Source organism: Trichechus manatus, unplaced genomic scaffold, assembly GCF_000243295.1.
Source record: "Trichechus manatus latirostris isolate Lorelei unplaced genomic scaffold, TriManLat1.0 scaffold00125, whole genome shotgun sequence".
Taxonomy (NCBI): Eukaryota; Metazoa; Chordata; class Mammalia; order Sirenia; family Trichechidae; genus Trichechus; species Trichechus manatus.
Window position 1 is genome coordinate 6,090,044 of NW_004444061.1, and position 15,531 is coordinate 6,105,574.

General features: G+C 37.0%; 1 protein-coding gene across 8 annotated transcripts in view; it reads left to right on the forward strand.

Annotated features, from left to right (window-relative positions):
• The window catches only part of OSBPL8 (oxysterol binding protein like 8), a 239,332-nt gene that overhangs the window by 187,439 nt on the left and 36,362 nt on the right, over positions 1-15,531 (forward strand). For 6 of the 8 annotated variants that reach the window (XM_023738892.1, XM_004384622.3, XM_023738895.1 and 3 more), the window contains 5 exons: positions 486-563; positions 2,931-3,032; positions 5,546-5,749; positions 10,971-11,055; positions 13,555-13,726. In XM_023738892.1, coding sequence (XP_023594660.1) covers positions 486-563; positions 2,931-3,032; positions 5,546-5,749; positions 10,971-11,055; positions 13,555-13,726 — 641 coding nt within the window. The remainder of the gene's footprint in view (positions 1-485; positions 564-2,930; positions 3,033-5,545; positions 5,750-10,970; positions 11,056-13,554; positions 13,727-15,531) is intronic. The other 2 variants (XM_023738893.1, XM_023738897.1) reach the window with 1 other exon arrangement.

Here is a 15,531-nt window from a genome sequence, read left to right on the forward strand (position 1 = left end):
CTCAGCAATGTCTCCCAGATGAGGACAGTTTGAATGACTGGCTGAAGGTGTACAGGACGCTGCGGGTGTTGTGGCAGGGCCCCGGAACAGCTGTGTACAGGCCTGTAGCTCAGCCCATTAGTCCAGTTGCAGGCCTCTCTCAAGCAGAACACAGCCTTACACTAGGGCTTAACAGCCTGCTTGAGCGAAGAGTGCGGGGGCGCAGGGGTGGACTCTGCCTTTGAACTCCATTTTTGTGTAATGCCAGTTTTTGCATAGCAACCTGGTCTTTGGAACCTAACCATGTTGAAGAGTGACGAGTGGGTGTATTACTTTTTAAACACAAATACTTTATAGAAAAAAATGGTATTCAAAAATTTACATTTGCATAAATCACAGCATTAAACGGGAAGAGTGTCACAAACAGCTTTGACATTAACCTTTATATGCCACGTGTAGAATAGGTAATTATTATTTCTCTTCTGTTCATTTCTATGTGATTTCAGTCTGAATCTAAACTTTATAATGGCTCGGAGAAAGACAGTTCAGCTTCAAGCAAGCTCACAAAAAAAGAATCTCTTAAGGTTAGTTTCCACAATTATTTTTAGACAGTAACTGACATGGTACTTTGCATGTGTTTTTGAAAGCAGGCTAATAGTCTAAGAACCTATAACTTTCCCAAAAGAAAGGAAAAAAAAAAAAAAAAATCCAGAGAGAGAGACTGACAGGCACACATGGAAAATGTGAACATTTATATAGTACACTGGGCCAACTAGTAAGGCTGCTTGGTGATGGTCCCAGGGCTACTTCAGGCCTCACCTGGCCACTACTGCAGGGGCTAAGGACTTGACACCTCCGCACACCCATCCTGCAGTCTGGTATATCTCTGTGTTGTGGGATACCTGATGGGATGTTCTGGGGCCCATGGAAATTAGTTTGCTAACTGCTAGGTCACGGGCTGATTTTAGCCCACAGATAATGTTTTGTTTGGCCTGCATGATAGTTAAAAATTTTGAGCCAACAATTAAAAAAATCCAGACTTTCAACTTAAGAAATATGTAATGCTGGGCCTGCTTTTTTTTAAATGATCACAGAACGTGGAGCTTAAGGAACACATGCTTTCTAATTGGCTCTGGTCCCAGTCTAGCCTGTTTTATCATTTTGCATTCCATGCCTGGGCCCGGTATGCAATTGTATTTGCAATCCCATGTTAATTCTGTTGTTAATCCAGATATGCATATTACTGAAGACCAAAAGTGTATAAAGTTTTCTGGCTGTAGAATTATTAAAATTTTGTTGTTATGCTTATGTAGTCTCTTTACCATTAAATGCAACTTTTGTGGTGGAAGATTTTGTGTTAAAGTTTAGAAAAGAACGTAATCACTGGTAAGTTATCACCACTCTTCCCCCACCCAAATCACAACTACAACAAAGTAATAAGACTACATTATGAGACTAACGAGGTACAGTAGTCCAGTGACAAGGGCCAGAAGGCAGAAAGGGACAAGGAAGCTGGTGATAGGGAACCCAAGGTTGAGTAGGGATATTGTTGATGTGTTGTGAGATTGTTAACCATTGTCATAGGGCAACATTTGTAGTAACTGTTAAATGAGAAACTATTTTGTTCTGTAAGCCTTCATCTTAAGTGAGCATAACAGCACAATTGGAAGAGTGTAGTCAATGTCACTGAACTGTGCATGTAGAAGTTTTTGAAATGGTGTATCTTTGGCTATGTGTATTTTCACCAAAAAGGTTGAGAAGTTAGAGGGTTGACGTGTTGTGGGGTTGTTAACCAGTGTCATAAAACAATATGTGTACTACTGTTTCATGAGAAACTATTTGTTTTGTAAGCCTTCACCCGAAGTACAATTAAAAAAAAAAAAAAAGACTACATTAATCTGCTGCTGTCCCAGATTTTGTCAGAACTAACTTATGAAAATAAAACTCTGATAACATTTTGAATGAATTAATTCCATTATGTTATTTATATCTTATGTAAGTATCAGGAAAGAGAGCAAAACTGCAAATGCGAACAATTGCAGCATTGTTTGTAATATGGAAAAACTGGTAACAAAGTAGATTTCCATCAAGAAGAGAATGCATTAAGAAAAACTGTAGAAGCAGTATAGCATGATGGTTAGGAGTATGGAATTTGGAGCCAGTCTGCCTCTGTTGAAATCCTTCCTCTACCACTTACTAGCTGTGTAATCCTAGACACGTTACTCATCTGTAAAATAAAATAATAGTTCTAATTCACAAGGTTATTGTGAGGATTAAATGAGATAATACACGTAAAGTGCTTAAAACAATGACTGGTACACAGTATGCACTCAGTATTATCTGTTATTATTTTATTCACACTAGAAATTCTCTGCAGGAGCTAAAAGAATGAGGCAGACGTGCAAAACTCTCCAAAGAATATTGAATGGGCAAACATTTTTCATATGTTTAAAAAAAAACCCAAAAAGCTATGTATTTCTATAGGTTATATACATGTTTATGTATAGAAGAGATCTCGATGATATTTTCGAAATGGTTCACGGTGGTCAATTCTAGGGATTGGAATAGAAAGGGGTATAATAAAGCCAGCATTTAGCTTTTAGGGATTGGACTAGAAAGGGGTATAATAAAGCCAGCATTTAGCTTTATTTGTGTAGTTTAAAATTTTTGCCCTGAGTACTGTATTCATATGTTGTATAATTAAAAAGATAAAATTCTTTTAAAAAGATACAGAGAACTGGACTGGTAATCAGAAAAATTATATTTTAACCTTGGTTCTCTAAAAATTTCTCTCAGTCTTAAAAAAAAAACAAAACTTTTATTCTAAGATGCTAGAATTCTAAAAAAGTTGAGAATTTTGTACTCTACATTCTATAGACCTGAAAAATTGGGGCAGAAAAGCCCATTTCTGTTGAGTTTTTTATGTTTTTCTATTATTTCTATAAAAATAGGTGCAAAAGAAAAATTACCGAGAAGAAAAGAAAAGAGCCACAAAGGAATTACTCAGTACAATCACAGACCCTTCTGTTATTGTTATGGCTGATTGGTTGAAGGTCAGTTTGTACTGAATCTTGACTTCAAATTGTTGGATGTTTACCTACTGGAATTTTAAAGCCCAGAGTGTACCTAAAACCCACAAGACAAAAAACAACTCCTAAGATGATTGTTTTGCACTAGCAAAGAAACTATTAATTGTATCCCAGAGGTTCTGTGTTACAATCTTAATGGGGAGGAGGAACCTTAATGTTGTTTCACTTGACAGTAACACCAAGTATGTATAGCAGTTGTTTTAAGAAGTTCCATATATGTAGCATTATATTGTCTAATACAATAACTGTAAAAAAAATTTGCTTTCTATTGAAATTATCCTTTAGTATTATTGTAGACTTAGTATATGTATTATTAAGAAGAGATGAGACAACGTTACTATAAAAGTTCTCATTTGAAAAGCGTTTATTGTCAGTTACATATTGCTCTCTCCATGCCCTATTCTTTTGATCTCTGGTTATTCCCACCTATTATTATTTTTCTTTTTCTCTTGTCACAGTCACTCTATTCTCTTTGTCATTCTTCTCTGAAGAATAACTGGTAGGAATCTTTCAACTTAATTGTAACTTTAAGAGTGATCTTGTAAAAACTCTGACTCCCAGGAAGTTTTAGCATCTGACATTCATCTAAGAATCACCCCAGCCAGGAAAGCTTGCCACTTTTCCCCATGAGTTGGCAAGAGCTGCAACCCAATAACCCTTAGGAGATCTGTCATAGATGTTCTCTCACTAAGAATAGTTTCCCTGGCCATTCAAGTAATACTAGACTCTTTTTCAATCTTGTACTGGAAACACCTTCCAACTTTTCTTGTGGCTCCACATCACACTTGGATTTTTCAGAGCTACACCCACTCTTGTCTTTTAACGTTGAATTTCTCCAAGCTACCCTCCCCTCCTCCGCCCACTTCCCTAGTAATTCTCCAGCACAACCCCTGGCTGACTTCCTAAACTTTATTTACCCTCATTGTGATAAATTACCCTCCATGTTTTCTACTGTCACATCCCCAAAATCCAGAATGTTACCTCAAATAAGGTGACACTCCTCCTTTTCACTTGTCTTTCTGTCATTTACACACCTACATAACTCTTCCTGAAACATTTTCTCTTCATGCCTGGCTCCAAACTCCTTTTTTCTAATTTTTTCTTAAGCATTACTGTAGTATGCCTACTTTTGGGGTGAGGAGGCTGTCATGGATTGAATTATGCCCCCCAAAAAATGTGTGTATCTATTTGGCTGGGCCGTGATTCCCGGTATTGTGTGATTTTCCTGTGTTGTAAATCCTGCCTCTATGATGTTAATGAGGGAGGATGGGCGGCAGTTGTGTTACAGAGGCAGAACTCAATCTACAAGATTGGATTGTGTCCTGAGGCAATCTCTTGAGATATAAAAGAGAGAAGTGAGCAGAGAGACTGGGGGACTTCATACCACCAAGAAAGCAGTGCCAGCAGCAGAGTGGGTCCTTTGGACCCGGGATCCCTGTGGGGCGAAGCTCTTAGTCCAGGGGAGCATTGATGAGAAGGCCGAACGAGAGAGAAAGCCTACCCCTGGAGCTGACACCCTGAATTTGGACTTTTAGCGTACTTTACTGTAAGGAAATAAACTTCTCTTTGTTAAAGCCATCCACTTGTGGTATTTCTAGATGACTAAGACAGAGGCCCTATATTTATTTCACAGTACATCTTAATGCATTGAGAAAACAGATGTTTTACAATAAATAAAAGTGAGGATAATTCTTATATTTTAATCTAAATATTATATTAACATCCTTTTCACTATTGTGATTTCAGTAACTTGCACAGAAATAATTTTAATGGATTACAGAAACAGAAATTTATAGGAAAAAGTAGTTATAGACTCCTTATTGGTATAACATTAAATCCTAGGATTAGTAACATTTTATGAGAGAGGAGAGAGAGAGATTCATGTAACTTGTGTTTTAAAATTTCCCCCAAGAAATTTATATGGCATAGTTTGTAATAACTAAGAATAAAGTAATCTAAAGGAGGTAATTTTAGGGGCTAGGAGGAAATTTTTTCCTCTTTTACCGTTCAGGGAATGTCTGATGGGTGCCAAGTAGTGTCTTCAGCATTGTTTATGCAGTGGTGAGGGGAAGAAAATTTAAAAGGCAGAATAATCATATACTCTCACTAATAAAATTAGACATGTGGTAACTGCTATGAGGAAGACAATATTGGTACTAGGGTAGTATGTTTTAATGGTTCCTAACCTAGTCAGGCAGGTTAGGAAAACCATTCTACTTAGTATATTATTTTCAAACTGTTCACCCAAGTCTACTACTAGAGTTTAAGTTCCTCAGAGGCAGGAGCCATGACATATTCACCTTTATTTGCTGTGTTTGCCATTTAGTAGCTATTTAAAAATAGCTATTGAATCTAAAGTGTACATTTTATGAAAATTTTAAAGTAAAACTTCCATTTTGCCATGATTTGGCTTATATCTGTGGAAGAGAAAGAGAAAAACAAACCTTTATTTCTTAAATAAACTTACTTTTCTGTAGATCCGTGGTACTCTGAAGAGCTGGACCAAGTTGTGGTGTGTGTTGAAACCCGGGGTGCTACTGATCTATAAAACCCAAAAAAATGGTCAATGGGTAGGAACAGTCCTCCTGAATGCCTGTGAAATCATTGAGCGTCCATCAAAAAAGGATGGCTTTTGTTTCAAACTTTTTCATCCTTTGGAACAATCTATTTGGGCAGTGAAGGTAAGTTACAAGCACTTGTTATAAAGGTAAAAGGTAAGAATGACAAGCTATGAATAGGTCTGAGATAAAACTGATCTCAGAATAATTGTAATCTAATAATTACCGCCCTCTGCCAGGACTTCTAAATTTGTTTCTGTTTCAAGCACATTTTTTCCCTTTCTGCCTCTACCTACAATGAAATGTTCCCCAAAAGGCTTTGTTTACCCTTGAGATCTAACTTTAAAAATTTCTCCAGAAATATTTCCCAAATTTATATTTATTATCTCTTTTGACCCTGGGGGTTCAGTTTGTACTATGTTTTCTTGAATTTGTAATTACTAACTTTTCTTTGTAACATAATATCATGCTTACTGTTAATGTTTTCTCTTTATCAAAATCGTAAGATCTCCAAGAATAGAAACTGCCATTTGTTTTCCTATAGTGTATGTAAATGTGTGGTACAAAGCCTTTGTAAGCGGAAATGGTTTCATTTACTGTAAGAGAAGTTTTCTTTAAAAATGGAGCTCTACTGTTTTTATGACTAAAAATCATTATTGTGGTGACTTATGTGTTATAAAAGCAGAAGTGTAAACAGGAAAATAGAAACTCCCTGTTTGATTGATTACCAAGAAATTGTACAAAGAGTAGCATATACTAATGCTAACTGAATAAATGCTAACTAAATACAAGAGTCTAGTTTAAGTTTTTACAAAATAATAATTGCTTTAGTTTTTAAGGTCAGTTACACTTAAATAAAGGTTTAGAATTCCTCCTTTAAGGAAAACCACCTAACTGAGATTGTTGTGTAGTTTCCCATCGAGTTGATTCTGACTCACAGCGACCCTATAGCACAGAGTAGAACTGTCCCATAGGGTTTCCTATGCTGTAATCTTTACAGGAGCAGATTGTCAGGTCTTTTCTCCTGCAGAGCTGCTGGTGGGTTCAAACTGCTTTTGGTTTGCAGCCAAACGTTTAACCATTGTGCCGCTAGGGCTCCTGTTAACCGAGATTTGTTGTTGTTAGGTGCTGTTGAGTCACTTGAGACTCATAGTGACCCTATGTAGAACAGAACAAAACACTGCCCAGTCCTGCACCATCCTCATAATCTTTGCTATGTTTGAGCCCATCGTTGCAACCACTGTGTCAATCCATCTCGTTTAGGGTCTTCCTCTTTTTCACTGACCCTTTACTTTACCAAGCATGATGTCCTTCTCCAGGGGCTGGTCCTTCCTGATAACATATCTAAAGTACGTGAGATGAAGTGTTGCCATCCTTGCTTCTAAGGAACATTCTGACTGTACTTTTCCAAGACATATTTGTTTGTTCTGCCAGTCCATAGTATATTCAGTAGTCTTCGCCAACACCATAATTCAAAGGCATCAATTCTTCAGTCTTCCTTATTCATTGTCCAGCTTTCGCATGCAGAAGAGGTAATTGAAAATACCATGGCTTGGTTCAGGTGCACCTTAGTCCTCAAGTGACATCCTTGCTTTTTAACAAAGATTAACAGAGATTAGGACTAACTAAAAGCAACTTCAGCTTCCCCCCAGCCCCACCTTGTGTAATAAGACATTTTACATACACATAGAACAAGACCTAGGATTTTTACCTTTGTTTCTGTAGTCTGGAGTCACAGCAAGAATACGTTTAGGATTGTAGAACGAGTCCCATTCTGGGTTTAGTTACTTTCCACAAAGGAAAGAGTTGAACCCATAGCACTTCTGATAGTTAGATATCCTGTGATTCTCAAGTGAAAAAAATGACTTTCAAACCTTTTATGTATAATATATATTCTTTATACTGCTGTTAGAAATTATGAGCATTATAATGAATTTTAAATGATTAAGAGGTATTTTAAAGTATCAAATTTATTTAATTCCAAATACTGGGGGAAAAAACCAAGCCTGTCACTGTCAAGTCAATTCTGACTCATAGCGACCCTATAGGACAGAGTAGAACTGCCCCATAGGATTTCCAAGAAGCAGCCAGTGGATTCGAACTGCCCACCTTTTGGTTAGCAGTCAAGCTCTTAACCACTGCGCCAGCAGGGCTCCTATTGAGGAAGAGGGATGCGGAATTTATACAATTATATGACTGTCAGAATATTCGTTGCTAGCAAAACCTACTTAAGACATTGTGTAAACATTTTGAAAGTCATTGTATGAAATTGAGAAATAATTATGTTTATGGGTTCTTTATGTGTCAGATAATATTTTCAGCACTTTACATGGAATCTTTTATTTAACTTTCATACCTATAAGGAGAATACTATTTTTCTCCATTATACAAATAAGGAGATTCAGGCTTAAAGAGGTCACTTAAGTAATTTTTCTAGCAGGGAGCAAGGATGGAAACCAGGAAGTCTGACTCCAGGACTGATTCTATACTAGTTCTAGGAACTGGGCCATAAATTATAAAGCTAGTTAAAAATACCCAGGGATATTACAGATTAGTGAAAGGCATACTGATCTTTTCCCTACTTCTTCATTCTGATTTTCCTAATGTTTATGTTTCTTAAAATCCATTTTATTATTTGATATGATAACCTTAAAAACTCTTCCAAAAATACTTTTAAAAAATTATGCCTTTTTTTAAATCAAAATTCTACAGTAAATTCAGTCCTCAGATTTTCTTTGCAGCTAATGGCAATGTCCACCTAAATTTGGCCTTGGTGATAATTACTGTAGACTTCTTGGTGTTGTATACTTCTAAAACAAATAGCCCTAGTCAATAACAACAATAGAACCTCTCTTCCTTTCCTGTTCCTGGAAAAATAAAATCAGCCTTTATAATTGGTCTTTTAAAAACAAGTATATCATTGGTTATAAAACGGGGTAAGATTTATTTTTTCCCTAAAACTAGTCAAACTTCGTTTCTCTTTTTCTTGTAAATTATAACTGTATTTCTAGCTGTTTTCTTTAGGCTTCTAGAAATTTAAAATTTATTCTCTAGTAGCACTGAACACTAATGACCGAAGACCAGACGAGCGGCTTGAGAAGACAAAGTATTATAATGACATGCAAAGACCTGGAGATAGAAAACCAAAAGGGAAGAACACACTCACCATTTCTCAAGCTAGAAGAACTGAAGAAAAAATTCAACCCTCGAGTTGTAATATTGAAGAATTCTGTGGGGAAAATATTACAAGAAGACGGAAGGAATACACAGAGTCACTGTACCAAAAAGAATTGGTCGACATTCAGCCGTTTCAGGAGGTAGCATATGATCAAGAACCAGTGATACTAAAGGAAGAAGTCCAAGCTGCGCTGACAGCATTGGCGAAAAACAAGGCTCCAGGAATTGATGGAATACCAATTGAGATGTTTCAATAAACGAATGCAGTTCTGGAAGCGCTTGTCTAAGCTAAGAAATTTGGAAGACAGCTACCTGGCCAACCAACTGGAAGAAATCCATATTTATGCCTATTCCCAAGAAAGGTGATCCGACCAAATGCGGAAATTACCGAGCAGTATCATTAATGTCACACGCAAATAAAATTTTGGTGAAGATCATTCAAAAGCAGCTGGAGCAGTATATCCACAGGGAACCGCCAGAAATTCAAGCCAGATTCAGAAGAGGATGTGGAACCAGGGATATCGTTGCTGATGTCAGATGGATCCTGGCTGAAAGCAGAGAATGCCAGAAAGTTGTTTACTTGTGTTTTATTGACTATGCAAAGGCATTCGACTATGTGGATCATAATAAATTATGGATAACATTGTAAAGGATGGGAATTCCAGAACACTTAAATGTGCTCATGAGGAACCTGTATATGGATCAAGAGGTAGTCATTCACACAGAACAAGGGGATTCTGTGTAGTTTAAAGTCAGGAAGGATGCATGTCAGAGCTGTATCCTTTCACCATACTTACTCCATCTGTATGCTGAGCAAGTAATCCGAAAAGCTGAATGTGGGGCATCAGGATTGGAGGAAGACTCATTAACAATCTGCTTTATGCAGATGACACAACCTTGCTTGCTGAAAGTGAAAAGGACTTGAAGCACTTACTGATGAAGATCAAAGACCACAGCCTTCAGTATGGATTACACCTCAACATAAAGAAAACAAAAATCCTCACAACTGGACCAATAAGCACATCACGATAAACGGGGAAAAGATTGATGTTATCAAGGATTTCATTTCACTTGGATGCACAGTCAACACCCATGGAAGCAGCAGTCAAGAAATCAAAAGACGCATTGCATTGGGCAGATCTGCTGCAAAAGACCTCTTTAAAGCGTTCAAAAGCAAAGATGTCACCTTGAAGACTAAGGTGCGCCTGACCCAAGCCATGGTGTTTTCAGTCGCCTCATATGCATGAGAAAGCTGGAGGATGAATAAGGAATACTGAAGAAGAAATTGACGCCTTTGAATTGTGGTGTTGGCAAACAATATTGAATATACTATGGACTGCCAAAAGAACGGACAAATCTGTCTTAGAAGAATACAACTAGAATGCTCCTTAGAAGCAAGGATGGCGAGATTACGTCTCACATATTTGCACGTGTTATCAGGAGGGTTTAGTCCCTGGAGGAGGACATCATGCTTGGTAAAGTAAAGGGTCAACAAAAAAGAGGAAGACCCTCAATGAGATGGATTGACACAGTGGCTGCAACAGTAGGCTCAAGCATAATGATGTTTGTGAGGATGGCGCAGAACCCAGGCAGTGTTTCATTCTGTTGTACATAGGGTTGCTGTGAGTCGGAACCGACTCAGTGGCATCTGACAACAACAACAGTAGTATTGAAAACCAAACCCGTTGCCATCGAGTTGATTCCAACACACAGCAACCCTACAGGGCAGAGTAGAACTGCCCCAAAGCATTTCCAAGGAGCGGCTGGTGGATTCGAACTGCCAACCTTTTGGTTAGCAGCCAAACTCTTAACCACCGTGCCACCAGAGTTGGAAATTCTCTGTTAAATTAAAATTTGTTCTAGTATGGTAAAGTTTAGCCTCTTGTTGATATATGAGTAATTTGTAGAAATAATATGTAACTGATAATGATTACTTGTTCAGTTTTCTGTTAGGGAGATACATTTGTTAGAAGAGGAAAACTCCTGAGTACTTAATATTTGCTTTTTCAAGAAGGATAAAATTAGTGAAACCCTCTTAGATCTTCATTTGCTTGTTTTTAAATTATAATCCATGCCTAATTTAGATTATTCTAAGTAATAATGAATAATGTAAAGTTGAGATCTTATAATACTGTACACCACTTGTTTTGTTTATTTTATTATTAAGGGTCCAAAAGGTGAAGCAGTTGGATCCATAACTCAGCCCTTACCTAGCAGCTACTTGATCATCCGAGCTACTTCAGAGTCAGATGGTAAATACAGTTTTTGATGGATTGGATTTTGTTCCTCATTTTTAAGGTTTTTTTTATGTACCACTTTAATATTATCCTTTGGAGAATTTGTTTTTAGTATGGCATTTGTAGCAGAAGCATTCTAATCATAAATTCCTTGGAACACCAGTATTGTATAATTGAATGGTAGGAGTTAGCAGCTTAGAGTTTTCTTCTGATACTAACAGCTTTTGACTTGGTTAATGTCCTTTCTGGTAACTCATTTAAATTTTATCATTTTAGAGATACATTTAATACTACTTATATTTTATTATTAAACATTAACATTTATGAATGAGGCCTATATGCTGTTTTTGTTGTTGTTGTTTCACATAAGAAGACATTCAAGTGCAAATGCTTTTATTCCACATCTAGTAACTTAATACTTGATTCCTGAGGCAAATATAGGAACAGCAAAACTTATTTAAAAACAAGGTAACTTCAAAACCTTAATAATAATGAATTTCTTCCCCACTTTAAGTGTTTCATAGTTTAGACTGGTTTAGCCTGGGGAATGTTATAACCTCCAGAAGTGTATTTTTCCCAGATGATTCTTTTCAACATTAAAATATCATAGACATGAGCTTCTGGTATGAAAATGTTTTACTTGGCTGATATTTCTGGCAGATCTTGAAATAAATATGTGTGAATTTTAAAAGCTACTAACATTTTTCCTGCTAATGCAGTTCTAATTTTTAACTCAAAAAAATTATTAATGTTTCTTTTAAGTCCTATGGAAGTTAATGACAGTATTGTACAGGGATTTCCCTGACATTAAAAATTTTCATACATATAATAGAGTGGATGTTAAACCTGGAGACAGTTCTCCTATAAACAATGAAATGTTATTCCGGATAGTTTGTTTATAGTAGAAACATACTCCTTTTAGTATGCTTTATGTACTTTTTTCCTACCTTCAAATTACGCTACATATTAATGTTCTAAGGTTTTAAAAATAAAATACATTTATTTTAGGCTAGGTTGTACTTTCTGGTGCATGCTATATACGATTCATTTATCAGTATCTAATATCTTAATAATATCTAACAAGCATTATTAAAACTGGAAGATTGCATTAAGAAATCCTAGCAAGTTTACCTTAAATCTGTTATACTATAGGAGAAAATGAGCTCTTTGGCTTCTTCTTACACCCATTAATCATTTCAAGAAAGAATTTTAAACACTGTTTCTATATGAGATTTAAAGTAAACACCTATGTAGTGGAGGAATTTGGAGGGTATTATGCTGAGTGAATTTAGTCAGTCACAGAAGGACAAATATTTATAAGACCACTATTATAAGAACTCAAGAAAAGGTTTAAACATAGAAGAAAACATTCTTTGATGGTTACAAGGGTGGGGAGGGAGGAGGAGAGTTATTCACTAACTGCATGGTAGACAAGAATGATCTTAGGTGAAGGGAAGGACAGTGCACACTGCAGGGGAAGTCAGCACAATGGGACTACACCAAAGCTAAGAAGTCTCCTGAATACAATCAAACAATTCGAGGAACAGAGTAGCAGGGACGAGGGTCTGGGGACCATGTTTTCAGGGAACATCTAGGTCAACTGGCATAACAAAGTCTATTAAGAAAATGTTTTTCATCCTATTTTGGTGAGTGGCGTCTGGGGTCTTAAAAGCTAGCAAGCGAAAAGCTAGCAAGCAGCCATCTAAGATGCGTCAGTTGGTCCCAACCACCTGGAGTAAAGGAGAATGAAGAACACCAAAGACACAAGGAAAGTATTAGCCCAAAAGACAGAAAGGGCCGCATAAACTAGAGACTTCATCAGCCTGAGACCAGAAGAACTAGATGCTGTGCGGCTACCACGAATGACCGCCCTGACAGGGAATACAACCGAGAGTCCCTGATGGAGCAGGTGAAAGGTAGGGTGCAGAACTCAAATTCGAGTAAAAAGACCAGACTCAATGATCTGACTGAGACTGGAGGAATTCCAGAAGGCATGGCCCCCAGACTCTCTGTCAACCCAGAACTAAAACAATTCCTGACACCAACTCTTCAGACAAAGATTGGGCTGGACTGTGGGACATAGAATGATACTCGTGAAGAGTGTGCTTCTTAGCTCAAGTAGATACATGAGACTAAATGGGCAGCTTCTGTCCGGAGGTGAGATGAGAAGGCTGAGAGGGTTAGGCACTGGTTGAATGGACATGGGAAATCAGAGGTGGAAAGGAAGAGTGTGCTGTCACAGTATAGGGAGAACAATTGGGGTCACATAACAAATGTATGTATAAATTTTTGTATGAGAGACTAACTTGAAATGTAAACTTTCACTTAAACTACAACAATAAAATAAACACCTATGTAGAAGACATTAAAGATTTTTAATGTTCAAAATAAGTTTCCAGTACATGTTTCTCAAAAAAATGAGTAATATGTTTAAAGTTAATAGTGCTAAATTAAGAGGAATACTAGATTTTATAGTTTCTTGAATCATACTGCTTACAAATCTATGTTTTCTAGGCAGGTGCTGGATGGATGCTTTGGAGTTGGCTTTGAAATGTTCTAGTCTTCTTAAGCGTACAATGATCAGAGAAGGAAAAGAACATGACCTTAGCATTTCCTCAGAGAGCACACATGTGACTTTGTATGGCTTACTACGTGCTAACAATCTCCACAGTGGTGACAACTTCCCGTAAGTAGATATTGACACTAATTTGGTAATTATTTCAGAGACCATGTAATTTACTAGGTTAGTTGGCAGGCCTTGAATTTAGCAGTGTATCTGGTATTGAAACTATCTGTCTTCTTCCCATGATAGGCCTAAAGCCTGGTTTACAATTTATTTAGTTGCTATTATAGGTGTAGAAATTTATTTACTTGATTCCATCCCATATGAGTTACTTGTTCTTTCCCAGATACACCCATGCTCGCTATCCACCGTGCCTTTGTGCATGGTGTTTCCTCCATTTAAAATGGATTCTGCTCCTCATTGTTCTTTTCTTCTGTCATAATCCTATGTATTCTTCAAGATAGATCTCAAATATTATATCATGTGGGAAGCCTTTCTGCCTCATAATAATGAAATGTAATCTGTCCTTCCATTGCTATTCTATAGCACTTTTTTTTTTTTTTTAATGGCACTAGTATTTGTGGAATTCTCCTGTTATATTCTGAGTGTTTAGAGAGTTGGGACTGTATCCAATTTGTGATTTTATCCCCTAAAGCATCTTTTGTGGTTAATACTAAAAAAAGTATTACTCCAGAAAAACTGGGCAGCGGTACAAATGCTTTGTTGAGGTTCAGATCTCTTTTGTTCCTTGGTAAGAAAAGCATTAGACTTCTCCCATTCCTCCCCTCTCCCAGCCCTCAACTGCTACTCTGCAAGCCACTTATTCCCATCAGCACTGAAGTTACTCTTCTGAAGGCTGCACTGCTACTGTCCTCCATGTAACCTGAGCTGAACCTTTTTCTTCTTTCCTTTTCTTGACTCTTATTATTTTATAATCTCTTTAGAAACCTCTATTTCCTGACCTTTTACATCATTTCTTTACATGCCTATCTGGAGATTGATCTTAGTCCCAAGTACCTGGAGTCTGAATAGGATGGAATTGGGTTGAGGGGAGGTAAAGAGGATAGTGGGTATAGGAACTGACATTTGTTGAGGCCTCTTCCCAAGATTTTTCCTGTTATTAGACATTGAAACTCTTCAGCTGTAAAAAGTTTATTGATTTTGTTGAACACCAGGTAATCTTTAAATGTTCTTATCTTGGGACTTTTTAAAAATTTACCTGCTTTGTATATTTATTCATTAAATTTTTTGAGACTCTTTTCTCTATCAGACACTATCAGGTGCTTTGCAAGTAGGGAGAGGAATCAGGTGTGAATCCTAAATTTGAATCTCATGCCACCATTTATTAGCTATGTAACCTTGGAGGTGTTTTTGTTTTCTTTGAAACCTGTAAAGAGACAGGCAAATGTAAATAGAGTGGGAAGATAAGAACAAAAAAAAAAAAAAAAAAAAAAAGAGAAATGCTTTAATGTAAGTATAGGATGGTAAAAGTAAAGGGTCCGCAAAAAAGAGGGAGACTCTCAATGAGGTGAATTGACATAGTGGCTCCAACAACACACTCAAACATAGCAACGATTATGAAGATATCGTAGGACCGGGCAGCCTTTTGTTCTGTTGTACATAAGGTTGCTATGAGTTAAAGCCGACTCGATGGCATCTAACAACAATAACAAAGTATAGAATCAGGAGAATTTGGAGGAGGAAAACATAATATCTGGCTATGAAATCAGGGAAAGCTTAGTGTGAAGGTTGGCATTTGACCTGACCCTTGGAGGATGGTTTATTTTTTGTTTTGTTTTGGTTTTGGATATTTGAAGAGGATATTACAGGAAAAAGAAATAGCATGCCATAAAAATTAGAGAAAACCTGGGAACATGAGGGGTAGTAGATATGCACAGAAAACCAAACCCATTGCCATCAAGTCAATT